The 22,743-nt window shown below is 44.8% G+C and overlaps 1 protein-coding gene across 13 annotated transcripts in view; it reads left to right on the top strand.

Moving 5' to 3' along the window:
• The window catches only part of rims2a (regulating synaptic membrane exocytosis 2a), a 141,557-nt gene that overhangs the window by 43,805 nt on the left and 75,009 nt on the right, over positions 1–22,743 (top strand). For 3 of the 13 annotated variants that reach the window (XM_069143443.1, XM_069143441.1, XM_069143442.1), the window contains exon 1: positions 74–670. The exons of 7 other annotated variants lie outside the window; for them this stretch is intronic. In XM_069143443.1, coding sequence (XP_068999544.1) covers positions 549–670 — 122 coding nt within the window. In that variant the 5' untranslated portion in view covers positions 74–548. Of the gene's footprint in view, positions 1–72; positions 671–22,743 lie in introns of those variants that run through there. 3 more of the 13 variants (XM_069143436.1, XM_069143440.1, XM_069143438.1) reach the window with 2 other exon arrangements.

Raw genomic sequence — 22,743 nt, forward strand, 5'->3', positions numbered from 1 at the left:
GTGTGTGTGTGTGTACGTGGGACTGCGTGTGTTTGTGCGACTGTGTACTCTTCATAGGCAACGGGATATATGAGCTGAATGTGAGGCAGCAGCTGATGCGCCGGTAAGGGATGCTGCCGCTGCTGCTGCTGGCTGCCGTGTAGGATGCTTCTCCGCTTCTTCTCTCCTCCGGGCGCTCCTTCACCTCTTCCCGCACACCGAGAACACATTTTTGCCACAGCGCGAAGAAGAAAAGGCTTGTTACCAGCACCGGCACTACCTCGTTTTTCTCGCTCCCAGTCCGAAGCATTATGACCGCCGGATCCCAGCCGGAATGCGTTTCATTTAAGGACACTTTTTATCAGGAGCGGCAGCAGGAACATGGAACTTGATCGGCGTCTTTTCTGCAATTAATGCGCCCCGGGAGAAAAATAATAAGAAAACACTGAGGAGGTGTATGTGTGCAAGGGGGGGGGGCGTCCGGAGAGAGCGCAGGCTTCGGGATGTATTGGTGGTGAAAGGAAAAAGGGTGATCACTTACTGAGGATAAAAGCAAACGGAGGGGGAAAATGCAGTTTGAGACATTGCGTCAGTTCTGTAGCTCGGTTTTATCACATTTCAACGGGGCTTTCTCGGCACCTCAGAACATCTTGCAGACGGAGCTGTTCGAGCAGGCGTTGAGCAACATCGGGTGAGTGATTCCTTTGTAAAGAAATGCCCAGATTTATGAGGAAGGGCTTCCCCGTTGGTATGGCAAACGAGTATTTTGGGGGGGGGGGGGGTTGTTGCGTTTATCGATCGGTAGCCAGCCTGCGTAATAACAACCTCGAGTACTGTTGCTGCTGCAGATATTTCCTGGCTGGATGATGGGGCCGATTAGCGATCGTTCGCGGTTTGCTATGTGCGCGTGCATCGCGATTGTCTGTCGGAGATGAAATGAAGCGTGATGGTACACTGTGACCACATCGAGGTGTGCGTGTGCTGTGCGCGTAGCCCTGGATGTATGTGTGCGCGTGCGCGTACGCCCCAGCGCACCGCTGCTGCAGCATGTGTGCTGTAGTACTGCCGCTGTCGCTGCTGCTGCTGCTGTCGTGCCTGAGAGGAGAGCGTGGGGGTGGGTGGGGGGGGGAGGGGAGGGAGGGAGGAGGGGAAATGTACATCTTAAAGAGTCCAGAGCTGGAAATGAGTGCAAACACCACCCCCCCAACACCCCCCCCCCCCCCCCCCCCCCCCCCACACACACACACACACATTCACCCACCTACTATATACACTCAAACACAGGCCACTGTGGAGCAAGTCATAACAGGTATCAGTTACCTAATCATTTAGGACTAAACTGGAGAATTCCATTAACAAGCATATATGCATATATTGCGGCTGAATTATGAAATCTATACTTAGACTAATAGAGCAAACATATTTTCATTATTTAAAAAAGGAACTATGTGGTTGACACAGACCTTATGTATTTTCACTTTAGCGCCAAAAAGATACTTGAAAAGAGGTACTTGTGTAGCATGTGAAAAGAGAGAAAGAAGTTGGATCTCACTTAGATGCACTGAAGCACATTATGATTAGTCTGCTAAATGTTCTGCCCCCCCCCCCCCCCCCCCCCCACACACACACACAGAGAGGCTTCTGGTCATTTGGCCAAGCATAGCTGTTAGACACATTATACAGACTGCAGAAGTCCTTTAAACTTGCAAACAGACCCATGTTCCTCAGCCGCGGGACCGAGAAAACACACGGGCCCTCTTCTCTGTCTCGCTATAGATGCAGGCCCCGTATCGCCACGCCATCCACTGTCTGTCTCTGGGGACTGCGAGTCTTTCCCTCTTGTCCCCCACCCTACCGTCAGAAATAATTTACAGCATTGCTGGGCTCTCTGCCACCTCACATTACATGGCCAGAACACTCAGGCACTGGAAGGGCGGAACAGGGGGCTCTGTGCCTGGAAACTGTGATCCAGCAATCATCACATCTGACTGATTAAATTGAACTTATTTTCCATCACGGGCGGGGTTTTTTCTTCACAGCAAAATCCTTCAGAAGAAACCGTAGCTGAAAGCAAACCTATTATTTTTATGATAAATGATCATATTTGCAGTTGGTACGACAGTTTTCATTTTTTATTACCGTTGCAGGATGATGCAGCCAGTGTCACACTCTTTGTGCACTAATTTCTAGGTCTGTAGTATCACGTAGCTCGCTGCTACACAAGAACACAACTCTGCAAAGATGCAGCTGTTATCAGTAACTAGCCAGCTTCGCCATCCGTTCGATCAGAGCTGTTTGTGTGCGAGTCTGTTTTTTCTCTTTCTCTGTTTCTTTCTTGCCCAGGCCGGGCTTTCTAATGGGCTGTATGCTTTTAGATCCTGCTCACATGTATTATGCATGTGTGCGTCAGCAGAGGTCCTGATGGGGTGTGGGGATCTGTTCTTAGAAGGCCTGAATGGTTTTGAATTGAGTGGTCACTACATTTAAGCTGCAACCATACTCGCACCCCCCCCCCCCCCCAGCTCTAATACACACACACACACACACACACACACACACACACACACACACACACACACACACACACACACACACACACACACACACACACACACCTTCCCCCTATCATCCATCCGCTGCTGCAGCTCTTTGTGCTTGCTGAGACCTGAGTGTGTCTGTTGTCGGACTGCTGTTGAAGCATTAGAAGGGATGTTATTGAATTTGTGGTACACATCTTGTAGTCTTTTCCCAGATGAGCCTTTTGTAAAGTGTGTGATACAGTGTAAGTGGGATGTGAATGGCTGTATTTGATTTTCTGCATAGATGCAATGTATTGAAAGCATCAGCGTGTTTCAAACCCCAGCATATTAGATAAAAGCCATATGGCTGCACTTTAATGATTCCAAATGGGCCGCACAGTCTTGGGTGTGATTTTAGTGAGTCATACTCGCACTCACAGCTGTTTACTTCATCCCACGTTCTCATATATTGTCCTTCTGCAGTGACGGCGCATATGCAGCTGTGCACTTCTGCATTTTAGAGCTTATACATTCTGTACATTCGCAGGAAAACCAACTTCTTTTCCACCACTGTCAGTTCTACACTGAAGGTTCCTCTGAAGTGGAAAAGGGGGAGAAAGCCAGGGGGGCTTACTCGCCCCTCCCACACTCACCCTCTTCTCCTCACTTGTCCCCTCCACCGATAGGGTTGCCATAGTGACAAGGTGTAATGTTTGATAAATATACATGACGACGTGCTCTCCCTGTCTGTTAATCTCAATGTCAGCAGGACGCGATTCAAAATACAGAGAAAGCGATAAAACAAGGAACGCTCTTTCTAACAAAGCAACATACAGTGGGATGAAAAGAGGTGAAGCAGGACACCTTTAAACGGCTGTGTTGCAGATTTTTATCTCAAAATGCTACTCTGAAGTGTCCGGAGACACAATATGCTGCAGTGTTTTTTCTTAACGTATCACAGAGTTAATGCACAAATATACTGAAAATGAGTCATGCAGAATTGAATTTGAAACTCTGTCACCCCTTGAGTAACTTTGTGGTTTTACATCAGCTGTCACAAACAGCGGAAATATGAATACATAACAGAGAAAAAAAAATTCCTGTAATGACATTCAATCAGCATGATTCAAATTGACTTATTTTCCATCCTGAATCTTTTCCTGCTCAATCAGGACCCACATTTGATTTGCCTTTTAGCATTGCATCTGTGGCAGCTAATTTGTCTGCAGCAGTCCTACTGTGCTAGTTAAGCAGCAGGTGCTTGTCAAGTGCCGCATGTATCCTTTCATTATTTGCTGGGAGAGCAGTATTACATAACAGACGTGTAACGTATTAAGACGTTTTCCTAATAAACTACTGTTAAAATGCAGCTAACCTTTGGGAATAGCAGTATTGTAGATGTTATCTTTTCTTCTTGTAATCACATCAGTGATGGAGGTGGTTGTCAGGATTATTAAAGAGCTTTACTACCTTCACTTGCAGTGACAGCTGATGCTGCACACATTACTAGACATCTCTGGGCAGCATCTGGACATGTCTGGGCATTTGTTTCCTTATGAAGGAGCCGGGCACTTCAAAGGGAGGTCTGCTGTTTTACTGTAGGTTATAAAAATAAACTAATAGAGAGAGACAGAAAGAATTAAACAGAATTTACTCCTACTGTTTACATTACACCATGAAATTAATTTTGAAATCACACACTGACATGATTATTCCACATCTGAAGGCTTTAAGTGTCTTCATTAAGCTCTCCCATCCAGCCTTTCATGCATGTGGCATTTAACACACACTGATTTCTACCTTTGTATTGTGTCAGCCTGCCTTGATAAAATAAGTAGTGTGGATGTGAGTCGTAGAGTTCACTGGAGAGACAAAGCAGTGGACGAAAAACAGCAAGGAGAAGACAGATAGTACCAGGAGCAGGCAGGAACACCCAGGCATCAGTCACCATGGTGACAGAGCTGTAGACAAGGCAGACATAGCAGGCTGCAGCTTGCGGGATTCTGAACCCCTGGAGCCCCAGATTCATGTTGATGTGACAGAACTGGGGGAAAGGAAAGGAGGGAAGAAGAGTAAAGGGGTAGAAGGAAGGAGAGAGGTGAGGAGGAGGAAGAGGAGGAGGAGACATAGATCCAGAGCATTCCCTCCCTTCGCCATCACCTTGATCCAGGGTAGTCAGTTGTGTTTTCTAGCAATTCCCTGCTCTACATTCCCACAGTTACACATTAAAGCCTCGTGGAAGCAAAAATCAAGCTGCTCCTCTGCAGCCACTGGGGGTTACATTCATGCCTGGCTGTAGGAATCTTCAGCAGTAGCTGTTGAGGAAGAGGAGAACATTATCCTCTCTTTGTCTCTGCCCACATTTCCCCAGCAAGCCTCAAGACTACCATCACCTCTGTTTTTATCTCTTTGAGTACTATAAAGTAGTGTCTTGAGGGTTTAGGTGTGGGAGTCAGACTGAGACGCAGACTGTATCCTGTGTGGTGCTTCTGTAACATCCCGTCACACCTCGCCCACGCTCAGCCCACCCTCGGCCCACCCTGAGCCCCACGGTGTCGTACCCGGGTGTTGGCGGCACTCAGCAGCTGTAATTAAGCCAGCCCTTTATTGGTTTTGTCCTCGCCAAGGGAGATGTGCGGAGGAAGAAGGGAGGCCCTGGTTTATTGCCTGGGCGTCTAGGAGAGGGGTTATTATGATTGCACGCCAGAGAGAGAAAGAAAAGAAATGGATGGAGAGGCAGAGAAAGTGGAGAGCGCTGGAATGATGGAGAGAGACAGCGGCGGAGGCAGAATCGATATGCTTGACTCCTTTCTGCTCTCACCAAATCATATCTCAGCATCAGAGCGAGAGTGACTGAGGAGGAGAGCAACAGAGAGAGAGCTGGTGGCTCAGGCTGCCACTGCTGCTGATGCTGCTGCCCAGAGAGGGAGGTGAGACTGCCTTTGCTGAGGTTTGGTTACAGGTTGCCACTGCACGGTCCCACAGCACGAGGTACACGTGATGTCACCCACAGTAAGGTTGGTCCGGCCAGGCGGTTCTCAGCAGTAAAACAGGATGAGGAAGGTACAGAAAGGGGACGAAGATCCACAAAGAAAGGACAGTACTTTTGAAGAGAAACGGCGGCTTGTGCAGAGCGCTGACATCTGGGCTCTTTTCATGCTCACGGAGCGAGACTGATTCCCTTCAAAGGCTGAATGTGTGCATGCATTTGTGTGTGTGTGTGTGACCCTCAACCTTAACATGTCAGTTATGGTTGAGTTACAGTCGCCATACTGTCCTCCCAGTAAAACTACATTTCAGTTGCTTTATTAGAGGACACTTCCAGGGCCGCCTCAGGTCCTTAACTCCTTCTCTTTCCACTAACCGATGGACTGAAGAGGACGTTGCTGAGTGGTGTGAATGTGAGACTCGGCTCGTCTGTCTGTGTGTGTGTGTGTGTGTGTGTGTGTGTGTGTGTGTGTGTGTGTGTGTGTGTGTGCGTGTGCGTGTGCGTGTGCGTGCATGTGCATGGTTGTCCTTGTGCTTCTTTGTGAGAGTCCATGTGGCTGCACTTGTACACTCATGTGTTTGAAGCCGGGTCCCTAGGAGGTATTTTTTCCCTTAAAAAAGCCTCTTTTGCTGAGCTTCCAAACAGATGCCTGATGTCATCTTGTTTTTAAATAGCCACAAGAGAGAAGAGAAACTGCACACACCACATGGATAGTGCTTTGCTTTCAACCATATGCCTTGATGTGTGATGCTATTTGTCAATGTCAGTAACCATTTAACAGTTTATAGAAGGCTTTAATTTGAACGCCTCGGCTGGCGTAGTTTACCGACAGTGTATGGTGTCAGTGGTGTGCGTATGTTTTTTTCACAAATCCTCCTGCGGCCTTGATGGTCAGCGGAGTTGTTAATTGAAAGCTAAGGCTATCTGCTGCTAAAGGTACTACACAGCATCATCATTCTTGTTTTACATTTGATTTATTGATTAAAGAGGCTTGTAAGGTCACAGCGTCGGAAGGTCAGGAGGTGGACTACCTTAGCTAAATCCCTGTAAGTCAGTGCGGTGGAGTCCATATGACACAACTGAAAAAAACATTTCAAACTCTACTGTTTAAGTAATGACTTTGTATATGAAATCCATTTTAAACCCTTCATTTGCCGAAGGCTTTACGGGTCTGTATGTCCGGGTATTATGTTCCACGAATTGGGTTCAGTATTTAGTGAGTTTCCTCTTACTATTTCCACTCCACACACCCAATGCACGATTGACCTGTTAGCATATGCACATGCATTGTTTCATGAATGGGAAATAAAACTGCTTTACACGTAATCCTGTTGCTTTGCCCCAAATCCAAATCTTTTTCACGCTCCAATTTATTCAATTACCAAAAATACACTTGAAGAAGCCGTGTGATAAAGCAATAATGGAAAAGCTTAATCTAAACATCTGCGTCTATCCAGTCCATTGCTATCATCATCCGTCTCATCCCCAGCCCGTGCTCAAATCCTCTTTTGCAACACTGATGGTATTTCACGAGCTCAATGAGATTAATTATTTCCATATTTTGCAAACACTGCACCGTGTGTGCCGCTCCCCCATCTCCCCGCACGTGTACAATTAGCTCAGTGCATTTGTGTTGCAAATGAGCCGGCCCTGGTGGTGCTCGACGGCCTCCCCGGGCTTCTCCTGCCACGCAGCGGAGAGGAGAACCCAGCCGAGGAGTGATCAAACGCTTCCTTCTCTGGCAGGCAGATGCTGAGTAAACACAGAGAAGAAACGGCTCCAGTAACTGTCTCTTCCCACTTCCACTTCTCGCCTTCATTATTTTTGGAGTCTGCTGGCTGGCATTAATGAAACCCCATGTAATATTCATTTAATTCCCAGTGTTTATTAGTTCATTAGGTTTTAGGATCGTAGTTGATCTGATCTCCAGGGGTGGCTACGACGAGGAAAAGAGCTGACTTTGAAGATTCTTCTCTTTTTCACCAGCCGGGCTTCCTTCCATTTCTTTAAATGTCTCTCTTGATCCTGAACCATTCACAATCTTCTGCTTGCTCACTGAGCTGTTTAGCATTCCTCTTCCCTCGCCTGCATCACCACACTTCTGCTCTTATTTATACAACTATAACTTAAGTAGAAGGTTGAGTCAGGATTTTGGTGCAGCTGTCCATCAAAATGTAAACCAAGGACAATGACCCCATCTGTTTGAAATATGTTGCAACATGATACAGATAAGTAGAAAGATACTTCTTATAGAGCATCTAAATCCATGAATCTCAGGGCAAACAGGTGGCTAAATGTGATGTGGCTGATTAAAAAGAGGATAACATCAGTTTGGGTTCGTCAGCTCTTTACATCCCTGGTTGAATTGAACTGTCATAGATTAAACATTTTCTCAGACCACGGCCCCTCTGGCCAGTTCAGCTCTCTGCTTCACGCCGCGTGTTACAGATGCTGTCCTATGCAATTACAATTAACCCGCGCAGGCCTGTGGTCTGGGGCTCGCTCGGCAAAGGTCTGACCGTGGGTTCATCGATTGAGACGTTGGCCTGTCAATGCCATCGAGTGCAGCAGAAAAGGTCTTTCTGCTGAGCACACAGCAAGCGGCTTTTTCATCAGACCAGGAGGAAACTTCTTCACAAAGCTTTCATTTCCTTGTGTTGAAAACCCTGCTAGGTAGTGCTGCCGTTGTGTTGGAAAAAGTACGCTGTATTTTTGCACCTGAGTTGCTTCTGTATCGTCACTTTTCAATTCTGGCTTCTTTGACAGCACCGTCATTACTTAGCTGCATTTTCCAACCTGAAAGTTATTGAACTTCTACTTTCTGCATCTGTCTTTTATTATTAGAATGATTAAATTATTTGTGGGGATGAAGCAGCACTTTTACTAATGAAATAAGTATCTAAAAGGGTCATTCAAAAACAGAAAAAATATTTTTTGTGATACCTTGCAAAGTGCTAAAAGTATTAAGTTTCAATTAAGTAACTAGAGGCTCTTATAATTTTGGAGACAAGCATCTTCCTCATCTGTATCCTCATTGGCTTTCAAAAACCCTTCAACCCTTGAATTTCGCTGAGCGGCACAATGTTTCTTTGATCCCAATGTGTGAGTGTGTATGTGTGCAGTGACATCTCCCAGACAGGAAGAGTGTTTCAGAAAGGAGGTCGGGAGGCACCGTCTTCCCATTATGCACAGCTTCCTGTCTGCCTCCAGGCAAGCCTTCGAGCAGCCAAAGTGTTTGAGTTCAACTTAAGAGAGACTTGGGGGGGAAAGAGGAATGAAACTGGAATGGAGAAGATGGGTGGGAACGGCAGTTTATTAATTTGAAAAATGCACTGAAATGAGTCACATTTTCACTTATGACTGAGGGGGAAATGTTTCAGTGTGCTTTGCAAACTGGTCCCAGAACAGGAAGGAGAAAATTAGATCATTTAATGTGGTTGGTCTGATGGAACCTACCGTACATGCCTCCCATTATGTTGCTTTTCTCCGTTCGCTCAAGTTTGTATGTCCAATTTGACACTTTGTAGGACTGCGCCGGTGAGGTTGTCTGGAACAAACTTCAACTTCAGTTCTGTCTTTTGTCACTGTCACTATGTTACTTTCCCCGGCTCCGACGATAAGTCTCTGTGTGCTGCTGTCCCTTACCTTGCAGTCAGTACATACTGAACGAGAGTGTGTTAAGCTGGACAATCAGTAATACTGTAAGTAGCTCCTATCTGGATTTGATTATGCATTGGGGTAACATAGTTGCAGTGCCGTCTCTTCCCTATGGGTGTAATTGGAGAGTGCTTATTCTTCCTTTCCCAGGCAATATCTGTGCTTCCCATTTAGGCCTCGGTTTGTGTCCATCCAAGTTTCTACGAAGTAAAAGAACACATATACGTGAGTGATCGAGTCGACTTCCTGGTACTGAAACAGTTTTATAAAGATATGTTGAAAATTGCCCCTCGGCACGCCCACAGCTTTTACTACTACAGCAATCTGTTATATTATTATTATTAATTTATAAATGATGTGTTAAAAATAGCTGCAGTGATGGGAAACGTGTCGTGTTCACAATTGCCAGAGAGGCATTATGCAGTGTGTACCGCTGTGGAACAAAGAACATTTAAATGGAAGTGCTGCAGTTAAGTGGCTCCCTCATGTTTTTCTTGTGTTTTCTCTTCATTGTGTAATTGAAGTACTTAAAATACAGTGCATCATCTGAGCCACAGAGCATGTCCACTCATAAAAAAACTTAAGCTTGTCACCTTCCATCTATATTAGTTTTTACTGTTTACAGTGTACAAATCACACATTTAAACTACTCACTTCTACTGGATTTCCACTTTGATACAGACCATCAGATATTTAACGTAACCTGGCAACAGCATTGCAAAATTGTCCAGCTTTTAACTCTCCGAAGCGCTCAGGGCATAATGTGTCCACATTCACAAACTAGAGCAACTCGCTTTCATTCAGATTCAATGGAAGTGGCAGTCATGGCTGGTTAACGCTGGGTGCTGAGGCTCCGCCCACTTTCACTCATCTGGAGAAGAAATACTCAAACATGTTAACCATAAATTGATTGCATATTGAATTACCATTGAACAGGATGACTGGCATACTCAACCTTCATTGTCATGGTAACAAAAATAAACGTGGTAAATGTGGCACAGTCGCAGTTTGATTAAGTTTCAGCAGCAATAGTACTTGGTTAGTTTTAGAAAAGATCAACATAAGTTGACATAAGTACGTAACTTGAAATAAACCAAGGCTGATATTTGTTTTCACACGAGACCCAAACGGATCATGAACAGCAGTCTCCCGGGTGAAAGTCCTGTCTTTGATTCATCCAATGACCCTGAACTTACCTTCTAGTGAGCACTTTTTATACTACCTCACCTGACCAGTGGTGCTTCAGAACATGCTGTTGGTAATACGTGCCTATAACATCTATCAAATGGCTTTTAGACTTGGATTTATTTTTCCCGCATTACAGACAATGCAAGTTTGATAAATGTAAGATGTCTGAATAAGTAATGAATGAGCTGACATTCTGATCGGTTGCTGATTGTTATCCCGGCCCCGTTTGTGAATGCCTGCGTGCGGGACAGTTGTTAACTAAGGTTCTCCTGTCTTTATACGTGACAGTCGTTTGATTTTGAAGGAGCACAGCCTCCTTGTCTGAGAAGATAAATTCTGTGAGCATGACACAGATTAGGTGGAATTTAAGAACGTCAAATGGGTCCAGGGGTTTTGTGCAGAAATATTAGAATAGCTTCAGTAATACGAGCTGACAGGCTCATTTCGTGCCTCCATTTGTTGGCACAGGGCAGAACGCTGCGGGAACAGGCATGGCAAGGTGTTGTGGGGGACAATGGAGGCCCTGCCTTGAACCCAACTTGAAGAGCTATTTAGCCTGGACCCCATCACTATTTGTCAGCAGTGATTGGACAATAACCAAAGAAACATTGCTCACCTGTGAACAGACCTCATACTCCCTCTTCCCACTGACTGGATCAAGCCTCCTGCAACTTGTCGTTGTCAGACTCCAGTGCACACACACCTCTGCACTGCATAGTCCTGTTGTGTATTTGGTCCAGGGACGACTAGGCTGTCTGCGGTGTCGTTCAGTGCTGCTGCAGTCTTATCTGTCCAGTATAATGGACTTAGAGGGGTTTGGGAGGGGGAGGGGGTGGCATACATATGTGGGAGGCAATGGAGGAACAGACGTGAGGAGTCCAGACCAGCCTGGACCGCTGCCGCTTTCCCAAGAGGGTCATCGGTCCATCCGGCCCCAGAGATGTTATTTTGGGCAGCGAGGATTATTAAAGCATCCTCTGACTCACCCCTCAGCTTTTTTCATTACCTCCTCACTTTCTGTGCAGCCAGACAGCCGCGCAGCGTCACTGCCTTTGATTACAAATGCAGCTTGCTCACTGGGATGAAAAATGCATACTTAGCAGAACCAAGAAGAAATGCATGTGGGGTGTGTGTGTGTGTGTGTGTGCGTGCAATTACTTGTGTGTTATACTTGTGTGACTCCAAAGACATTTTATTTGTTTTCCATTGCAGAAATACAACCGAGTGTCTGGTTACAATAGAATCTGCCGGGTTATAAAATACCCTGACAAATCTCAATATGTCCTCTGCACAGAGCACTTTGTGAAAATGAACAATGACTGACGAGCACTGAGCAGTCAACATGCGACAGCACAGCAGCAGGCGGGAAGGCAGGGTCTCCATGGATATGCCTTTATGTTTTGCTGAAAAGCCTTTGTAACGTCTTTGTGTGGTGGGTGTTAGTGTCAAACTCCATTGTTTTCACATTATAAGGTGCCTTATTTGACCTGCGTATGGTCGGCAGGATGATGCATCAGTTCTACTTTGGAATCCATTATAAAAATGAGATAAATTCTAACCTCCGGTATTTTAACTTCTTCCCTTCCCACAGTGATGTAGCGTCTCCAGGGTGTGTTAACATCAGAGTGTATATTGGGTGGGCAAACCCGGTATCACTGCAAAGCGTGACCATAGCCACATCCTTCGTTGCGTGACATTTACATGCATGTAAGTTTCACGCTTATAATACGTACAACTTTCATGCCCACACACCCCGTCACATGGCTATCTCACATTTTGCTATAGTGGATGAGCGTGTCTATTTCACGCTTTGCTGTGATACAGGGTTCGGTGGGCGTAGTGTCCTCCGGGTTTCAGTCAGATTGAACTTTGAACACTTATTCACACAATTATAAGGACTTGCATACGGTGCTGCATCAGGGTAAACTCCACAGTGTACGTGCAAACACAAAAGCAAGACAGAATAGGAGGAGGAAAATTTTTACCTGTGAGCTATGATACATAGGGGTAAGCAAGTATACTATAGTTAATGGATGAAGCATATTCCTAATGATTTTAGAGTGGTATCTGAATCTAGGTGGAAAATCACTCTATGTAAAGCAGAATTTAGTGGACATTCCATATGCACTGTGACATATCAAAGTTATAAATGTGTCTTGTCATGTATTGTTTGCCTTTTTGAAAACATCAACTGAAAGATTACTTACTGATAGGCCTTTCCCAGCAGACATGTACAGTAGGAGTAACATTGGTACTCTCTTATTCAAGTGTCCCAGTTAGCCATAAGAGTGTGACAATGAGCAGGCATTCACAATACCAGGACGAGGGGCGCCGTACTGAAGGGGAAGAGGGACTGACTATCCAGGGCCTCCTCCAAAAACCTGCAGCGAAAAATTGAAGCTGGCTGAATAAATTTGTTGAGAGAATGAACTTTGTTTCAAAAGCACATTTCGTATAGAGCGTATCAGTCTGGCATCAAATAGTCCATGCAGAATGCAGCATGTATATGTGTGCAGTGTTGTATTTTCGGGGTTGTGGTGGTGGGATGTTGGGGCCCAAAATCCCTCGCAGCACCTCTGACCAGGACCCCAAAACAGACACACTTTTATGTTTCCTACTGTGCTGCAACAACACAACATGTCTTCAGTTAAAAATATCCATAAACCCCAAAGAAGTGAAGCTGCCATTTATTTCGAGTTAACAGCCAAGTTTGTGTTTCTCAGATGTTGTCACCCAGGCGGTTTCCTCAGAGTGAGTGAAAAGGATGACGATGTCTTTCATGTGGTGATGTAGCAGTATGGTCTGGTCACAGATGAACGCCAATCGCATGTACCTTCTCGTAGGTTTAAATAGTTGGCAAAAATGTTAATTACCCACCAGTGCTGTGGTGTTGATTACTCTCAGGCTCTCCAGAGGACACCCCACCCCGCCCTGCAACACTTCTCTGTATTAAACTGTAACTTTGTTCAATGCAAGCTGGATTCAATGAGCATAATTACAGACAGTCCTCCTGTACTGCTCCAGATTTACCCCAGCAAACTGTCTGGCTGGTTCTCTGCCCCACATAGGTGATTGCTTTGTTAAATTCCAAATGTGAGGTGCATTTTTTTTTTTAACGCTTGCTGATCTTGGCTGTGTGATAAAAAAAAAATGCACACATGTTCTGCTCCTCTAACCTCTCTCTGTAGGGAAGGGAGAAGCAAGCAGCGCTGTAACAGTCCTGACTTGTAGCTAATCTTAATGGCATATTCTGCTGGGGCTTGGCCTACATAGAGAGCTAGCTGTGCCTCTTCTTAAAAAGGAGACCTAACAGGCAGTGCAGTGCACAAGATATATTAACCGTACAGCGTATAAACATAGCATGAACACACAAGGCAGCGCTCGGTCTGCATGCCGTCAGGACGACGGAGTGTGTGTTGTTGGAGCCAATTAGTGAAAACACTCACCGATACGCAGACAGTCAGCTGAACTGATAGATGTGACGCTGCTCAACTTCTCCGTCCGCTTACTTCACACAGAAGTTTCCACAGAGCAGGGAGACAAAGTGAGGGGGTGGCTGCCATCTGCTACTGTGACTGAAACTGTGCTATCAGGCATCAGGCTGTGTGCATGTGTGCAGGGCTTATGATATATTTACTTTTCTTAAATCTTAAAATCTGGTAATCTGTCAGTTTACTTTAAAAGCTACGTCCAGATTTTTAGATTTATATGAAACAAAAACTCTAAATTTAATCATATAAGTTTTTCCAAAAATAAATTCAGTGATATTGTTAAAATCCTTAAAATGACACCTACTTCTTTTCCCTTATTAAAAATTCCAGAATGTGAGTTTGCAAATATTCACAAGTTTAACTACTCCACAAAAGATGTCTGATACTTCACTATAAATTTTCACACTACTTATATTAGTTGAATATTTGACCAGGGTTGACTTTCAAACTATTTGTGATGTCACAAATCATCCTCGTTGGCCCACCCCTTAAAAATTGATTTTCATTGAGAAACTTCCCCCCTTCAGCAGATGGTATATTTACACATATAGAACGATTTATGAGCAGAAACTCTGCACATACATCATTCAATTATTGAAACAAGAGCATAACAACATTTTTAAATGGAGGGGAACTTTAATAATCAGGAAACAGGTTATGAAATTTGATCGAGTTAGTCAGATTACAAATCTGATCGCAATCAATCTTTGCTTTTATGGACACTGAACAACAGTCAATATAGTTTTCAACATATATCTGTAAACCAACATGCACATGGATGGACTATAATTATCTTCATGGGCTGTCAGTCACTCTGCTCCCTCACACATACTAACCCATACTATTCTCTCACCGACAAAATCGTTCAGTAGTTTCACTGGTCAGGAATCAGACAAACATTTGGAAATCACTGGAGCCACCTCAAATGCATGCAACATGTTAAATAACAGGAGGTAGGCAGGAGTGAAGGTAGGCATCTTAAAGAGTCAAATGCGTTTAGACCTTTTCAACATCTGGCAAGAAAGTTGCATTTTCTTTGGGCTTTATTTTCAATCACACAGCTATCAGATTAGTCTCAGATGAATGAGGTGTGAAATGATAACTGTAGAATTTTAATATAAAAAAAAAATCACTATAATTTTACTTAAGATAATGATCTACAATGACCTTATTGTACAACGTAATTGTCCATATTATAATTACTACAAGACTAGAAAACACAGCAAGCACCATTGGCTCATAGCTGTAAGACTCTACAGCGCTTATTACATATTAGGACAAGAGAGTAAATTTGCTGTCAAAGGTCTTGAATAGTTATACTGCCATGTGTACAGCAGTTCCTAATGCAGTCCTCAAGCGCCTTTTCTCCTACAATTTACCGGTCCAGCTTTGCACTTGATCCATGTCATCAATGACGAGCGTCTGAAGGACTCGCAGCAGATGTACCTGGACAGAGATATCATAGAGTGTGAGCGCTTAAGTAGATCTGATGTGCAGCAGTGACACTGATGTGCAGCAGTGACACTACAGAACAAAATCTTCGCAGGACAGGGTATAGTTGAGGACTGAAGTGGGAGCACCGGGGGAGATTTTATTCCAACACAGAACTAGAGCTGTTTGGCTTCTTCCACTATTTTAAAATAGAATAAAACTATTTTAAGCCCGGCAGGTAAATATGAAAAGACCCCTCAGTTGTTATTGTATATTATCTTTAAAAACCGAGTGATATGGAGAGGAAATGTCCTGTAGAGCATGTTAAATACTCTGTTATTAAGACAAAGTCAGACATCGAGGAAACTCCTTTATGAAGGAGTACATGTAGCAGTTTGACAAACTCTCAGTGCCATTCAGAGTCCTTCTCAGGCTCATCATGTGATCACTGATGGTCTGATGTCATCCTCGACTCCCAGACTGTTAGTCAGACACACACTCAAAGCCACTGTGAGCCCCGCAGCCCGCCCTCCTCCCTGATTCTCTGTCGATAAAACACCCCTCCACTGGTACATCCCCCCCCCCCCCCCCCACACACACACACACGCACACCTCTTCAGCCTGTCCTGGGAAACACTGTGTCAACAACCCATCTCCCACCTGCCCTCCCTCATTCCACACTCCTGTCAGTCACCTGTCACCACCGCCGTCACCAACAGCACATAGTAGCACATCGTCAGTCCGGCTCAAAGCCCACCTCCTGGGAGGGGAGAGGGGAAGAGGGACCAACAAAGCGGGAGGGGAAGTGATTGGAGAAATACGGGCGACAGATGTGAAAAGTGTTGTGTCAGAAGAGTGAAGAGAAAGAGGCAGGAAGAGTGACTTCAACAACACTCAGATCCAGTCGGTCACAATACACCCACCCACACACACACCCACCCACACACACACACACACACACACACACACACACACACACACACACACACACACACACACACACACACACACACACACACACCGAGAAGACATATCTTAGAAATCTCTCTTTTTTTGCTCCCCCTCTGTATTTCTATATCTCTCTCTTTCCCTCTGTATATAATTTGATGCTTGAAAATCCACCCTGTAGATAAAAAAAAAAAAATACATAGACCATGTAATTTGTTCAGTTTAAGGATCATAAGATCCCAGGATAAATGAGATTAGGTGAGACCTCCTCATCTGTTTGTGACTGGTGATAGATGTCAGCCAGTAATCAACCAAGGAATGTAATCCTTTCCTAGGCAGAGGACTGAGCGGCCGGCGGGTTGGAGGCGGTCGCTGCTCGACCTCCAGCCAGCCGTCCACATCACATGATTATGGTGTTAAAGCCCAAAGTCGGCTCGCTTTCAGGCCCCCAGAAGCCTTTGCAGCAGGTCCGTAAGCCGTGCCATCTATCCACAACCAGCTGCGGGGCAGTTTGCTTTGGATGCAGCAGAGCGTCAGAAACAAAGCAGGTCGTACTGATGCGACGCTTCGACTTGGATTTTAGGAATATCAGGTGAACTGTGTGGTTGTCGCAGGATTATACGAGGAGGTTGGATTGTACAAGGTAATGGGGGGATTGGACTCTTTTACTCCGAGGGTCGTCCCAGATTCACAGCGGCCGGCTGATCAGCCCTGGAAGGAAGAGTGACGCTGCATCTCTAAATGGGCCATTAGAGGCGTTTTTCCTCTTCTTGTCTCTTCTTATCCGGTTGCTCTAAGTTGAAACGCGCACATTCAGCTTGTTTTTGCTCCGCTATTGCTTTCTTCCTGGTTATCTCTTTTCAATAGAAACCGGTCCAGGTGGTGTTGTCATTAGTGGGCTAGAATCCTTCTTAGAGGAGAGCTCTGCAACGCGGCGCCACTCATTTGTTCTCATTTGACTTCTCTCCATTATACGCAGAGCCGAGGTGGCACCATCCCCACGGGGGCAGCGTTGCATTTTCACCTTGATTGCTTTTGGCTTTCTTGTTGAACATGTTTCTCGAGCGGCAGCAGAAGTCGAGCAGCCACAGCTGGTGTCACACACTCAGCCTGAAGAGCGCTGCTGCAAGACTGCATATGCTGCGGCGTGCAGATCGTCCATAGCTCTCTGGAAGTAAAACCAGGATATATTTCAGTGCTGGAAGAGAGGGGATTGGAAAAAACAACAAGGGCCCGGTCACAGGCTGTGAGCCAGCACGGGTACTAGGTAGTTTGGATCGGACTGGGCGGCTTTTGTGAACGGCTTGTGCACATAATGTGTTTGCGTGGAGAAGCCAGGCAGAGATTTCAACTGAGCTCCAACCCAGGATTCGACAGCTACGCTCAGTAAGGCTGCTTATATCTCAGGATTTTCACTGTAATACGCAGTGAGGATGTATCATGTTAGAAAATGCAGCGTTTTAAATCCTTCATTTGATAGTCTTAAACTCTATTTAGTGACTATGAACATGTAAACTTTTAATTTTAAATGTAGAGTGTCGTAAAATCTGTTTTCTTTATGTAAATGTAATTCATGGTTGATATAGTCCATGTTAGTAAATCATCACAGAACAGATTTAGCAGCATGCAGCTTGTACATACAGTATATTGTGCATTTATGGAGTGCAATCAGTTTTTTTTTTTTGCAGTAGCACTGTGCTGTTGCTGTCGTTGCCTTTGGGGCATAATTGTCAGAGCAGCATTGGAAAGCTGCTACGACAAAGCAGCAACTTGATCATTTTGGCTTTTACAGCATCACAGAGAGGTTAAAGCTCAAGCTAATATCAGTGAAGTGCTGATTGAGGGTGTTGTGGTGAGAGAGTGAGTAAGTGTGTGTCAGTGTGTACGTGTTTAGGTGCCTACACAGGCAGCTGAGAGCATGAAACCAGCAACAACTGTGAAGGGTTCATCACTCACTGAAAGCTTCCTCATTGACTCTGAATTATTGATCTCTGGGCTTGTGGCATTGCTTTGGTTTTAAATGGAATATCAACATAACCTCGAGGCAAATAGATGTGGGGATGGAGGTCCACATTGTCTAATTCACTGTGGAAATCATCAAGAATAAGACCCTTTTCTTATCTTATTTATAAGCTTTGCTTAAAAAAAAACCCCTTCTTGTATTTTTATCATGCCTTTAACTGTAAGAGGTGATGATGAGGAACAGAGAGGTCACAATTTAGCCTTCCATGATCAATTAAACTAGCTCATGATGCTTTTCATTGAGAGTGGCTTCTCTTTAAACTGTTCGACCAATCACAGGCAATTGTTTTAAACATACAATAATTATCTGCTGCTAAAGACACAGTAGCAAAAGCAACCTGCAGTTGTTGTATAATGTCTTTTTGTCTACACTGTGTGGCACTATTATTGGTCTATTTGGAGTTATTTTGAATGTAATTCAATATGACGGTCGAGGCAGTTTGGAATTATTTTCAAGTGCATTAAAACTATGTTAGTTTTTTTTTTACTCTGAATGGATGAATGAGATAAATAATCATTATTCCAGTATTGAGAAAATGATTGATTATCATTTCAGCCATTATTGTGCATTACAAGGACAGCATGAAGATCATTAGCTGTGTTTGTGTGTGCAGGGCTTTTGAGTTTATATGAAATGTTCCCTCTGTAGTTATTTAGTGTTGCAGATTTGATCATAAACCCACATCAAATGTTAATGATTCACGACTCAGGCTTCCTGCTTGATCTGAGTCCTTTCATCATACAGAGTATAGTGAAAGAGAGTGTCACACACACACACACACACACACACACACACACACACACACACACACACACATATGAACTGAGAGAGTGAAACAGTTGGACAGTCCAGTCCGTTTGCAGCCTGCGAACTGGGCTCTGAGGATGTTGCTGATCCGATCCCGTCAGTAGGTCAGAGCAACATGATGAAGGAGAGTGGGACACGCCCGCCTCTCTTTACACCACAACGTAGCAGGGAATTTCACCAATTGTTTATTGTTTTTTTAATGTTGTGTGGCGGAAAATAACATCATATAAAGGTTTTACCGTGGCGAGCATGTCGGGTCACTTCTAATCTTTTCGGGTTACACTTTTTAATCTTCCAGGGCCATAGTGTAATCCTATGATTTTTGTGAGCCATGGATTTGATACATTATGCTGCTTTTGATAAGGACAGTGTATTTGAAAAAGATGATTATAACTGGAATTACTTCTGGAGCAGTGGAGGTGTATCAGGCGGTGATGGCAGCAAAAACAGAAGCCATGTTTAACGCAAGATCTGAGAGAGGGCTGAAATCTGAAGAGCAAAAATGACAATCATTACACCCAAAAGAACATCCTTGTCATCATACTTTCCATCACCATGTCAGGTGAAACACTCCGTCTGTCAATCATATAGCAAAGCCACCATCGCCATCCCTGAACTGAATCTCCTTGTCATCCCCGTCCTTGTCTGTAGCTGAATGATACACTGTTAGAGCAGAGGATTTCTATAGTTAGCTCAGAACAGGACAACAGCAGCAACAAGGGCTGCTGTTATTCCCACAGCAGGACCGCGCTGAAGCCCTGGCCTGTATTCCCATAATGCACCATTCAGACAGTGAACATGCCTCTCTATTGTCGGCCTGTTAGGTTGATTCACTGCTCGTCGATCTGCTGCACACCACGCCGCCTGCGCCGCGGCTCGGTGCCTCGTGTGCGGTGACATCACATGTGGATCTGTGCGACATAAGCGGGACGTGATGGAGGGAGCGTGTCGCCGTGTGGTTCGTGACTCAATCATTGCAGCAGCCGGTGTCACAGGCATCTTAATCCCATGGTGTCCCATCCTGCCTTTTCATGCTCGAGCCAGACAAACACGATGCTGAATGCACCATGCACACCAGCTGCACGTTAAGTCACAGGCCACAGTTAACCGGCATCTACTCCTTTATTTCTTCCCTCTAATTCACATTCATTGTCGATGATATCTCCGTTCCCTTTTCACTTTCTGTTTCTCCTTTCTTTATCTCGGTGTCACTGAGGATCGAATGCAAATCTGAGATCAGTAGAGTGTGTCATGGCAGAGCTGTGCAGAGCTCAGAGGTAGACACGGGGAGGCTATTACAGTAGCAGTGGCAGCTGGAGAAATGGAGGAATATTGCACAGTACAAAATGTTGTGCTGCGCCACCGCTCTGTTCTGTAGACTGAGGGCTGGTTCAGTGCAGACGGCATTAGCATCATGATGCAGATGCTGATGGAGGAGAGCGGGTTTTGCTAGCTTGCTTGCTAGCTGCCACAGACATTTCTCTGTTTGGACAGGAAGGACGTACGAGGCTAAACGGGAGCAGAGAAATGTGATACTTGTGTCAAGATGAGTTAGAGCTCGTCAAAGGGCGGTTTGTTAATGTCTGTTGGAGTTTGCTTTGTGCATCTACTATGTGCATGTGTGTGTTCTGGGTGTAGCATTTCAAGACAACATCCCAGAGAGGACATGAGCCTGAAGCCCCGAGGACACCCTGAGGACACCCTGAGGACACCCTGAGAGCCAAAGTGGAGCATTTCTGAGCAGCCAGTGCAGTACCAAGCACACGCATACACACACAGGAATGCACAAGTTAACACATAACACAAACCTCCACGATCATCAAGTCACTTTTAAAGATGGATTTTCCGTGCACATCACACCCTCCCCCACCCCCCCACACCCTCCCCCACACCCTCCCACCCCGCGTCACAGCACCTCTCCCTTACTCCAGCACATCATCTCTGTTGCCGCCTCGCTTTGAATTTGTGAACGAAGCGACGCTCAGTTAGTGTCCAGGAGCACACCATGAATAATGCAACAACTGTCATGTGTTTTTCTCCGGCTTCGTCTGAATCACTGGTGCATTTGGATGCGAAGGTGATAGGAGGCATTTGTTTTGACGTGAAACAGAAAGGAGAAGTCACTTGTGTGAGCTGGCTGCCTCCTAGAGACTCAGAGTGGCCTTTTGTCTTTGTCTTTCCTGTAAATAAGGGTGTGTTCATTAAAGCGCACATCCATTCGAGTCTTGCTGTGTTTTCCATTTCTTCTTTGGTGCTATGATTGCTGCTGTGTTTTGTACAAAAAAAAAAAAGAAATCACTCATCTGTTGACCAGTTTGTGGCAAATACAGTCGCTTCTTTTGTCTTGGATTTTCTGTTGATGAGTGTTATGCAGCAGATGATGGCCATGTCTTTGACTGTTCACTCTTGTCCTCCCAGTAATGTAGCAGACGGCAAGTCCTGTGCCATCTTTTTTCTTATGAAAAACATGCCTTATAACTGGTATGTCAAATATCAATTCTCTACACTTTTATTAACCAGCTGTTGGGTCAATCAGAATCCCGCAGTCACCAGTTATTGCTTCATGTTATCTGTAGTGAAAACACAGGTCAACATTGGCATCCTTAAAGGCAGATTGGTAGTTTGTCAAAAGCTGCACAATCTGTCACAATCAGCTTTAATATAAGATATATGGCATTAATATAACATTTAAAATGGCATTAATTGATTATTTTAGCCACTTAGGAGGAACAAAGCCAGCTGTTAAAACAAAACTGGCAATTATATATAAACTCACCTTGGTGTGGAAAGTGGACATGCAACACATTGGACATAGGTGACATAGGTCATGTGACCGAGGTCATTTGAAAAAGTACAAAAGTGCTAAAGTCCATGCAAGGAGGTAGATTAGAGGTGATTGGATGCAACCATAGACTGTATATAAAAGTGGATGTTGCTTCCGGCTCTGAAAAATGAGACCGATGCAGAAGTGCCTTACGCTGCGACACCACCAAGTGCCGCTAGAGGTTGGCTCCAAAAAGACTCCAGCTCCATAAGCTCCCATTCAACTAGTCTCATACAATTAGTCAATCAAATTTCTCCATGAGTTATCTCGGTGTTGTCAGCTAAAGTTGCTCCTTCTTATTCGTTTTCTGGCGGTCCATCTGAAAATAATCCCGTTATTAATGATAAAATAAGCTTAAAAAAACCTGAGTTTTTGGTGGCGTGTCTGTTTGATTGACAGGCCTGTGGTGCAGTCAGGTTACAGCTATCGGTGGGCGGGACATAGTATCGTCAGGTTTCCAATCAGATCAGTCAGATCCCCCGCTCGTTTCTTTCCAGCTTGCCCAAATATGGTCACTACCGGCTTGAGATTTCATTACAACCGTTCACAAACAAATGCGTGACGTCACTGTTGGTTGCAGCTTGGATGGAACCAGGGTTTGAGTCCACTACAAAGCAAAGTGGATTTCTTTAAAGGAATCTTTCCCTAAATCATTGTTGTGCCTTTTGTGCCGTTTTTGTGTTTCTGCTTTCCTAAATGTAACGTTGTACTCCAGTGGACTTCTGGGTTTGTTGTGATGCCGGGTTGCATTATGACCTTATAGAGTTGTTATGGTTAGCACACTGTGGCCAACAGCATTCACATAGCAACATTACAAACACTCATGTGGAGTCCCGTTTGTTTCCTTCTGTTGAGTGTAACGTAATATTCATCCTCCTCTGATCTCT

The sequence above is a fragment of the Embiotoca jacksoni genome, unplaced genomic scaffold, assembly GCF_022577435.1.
Source record: "Embiotoca jacksoni isolate LCO1_2020_lvr unplaced genomic scaffold, fEmbJac1.0.p SCAF_11, whole genome shotgun sequence".
Classification (NCBI taxonomy): domain Eukaryota; kingdom Metazoa; phylum Chordata; class Actinopteri; family Embiotocidae; genus Embiotoca; species Embiotoca jacksoni.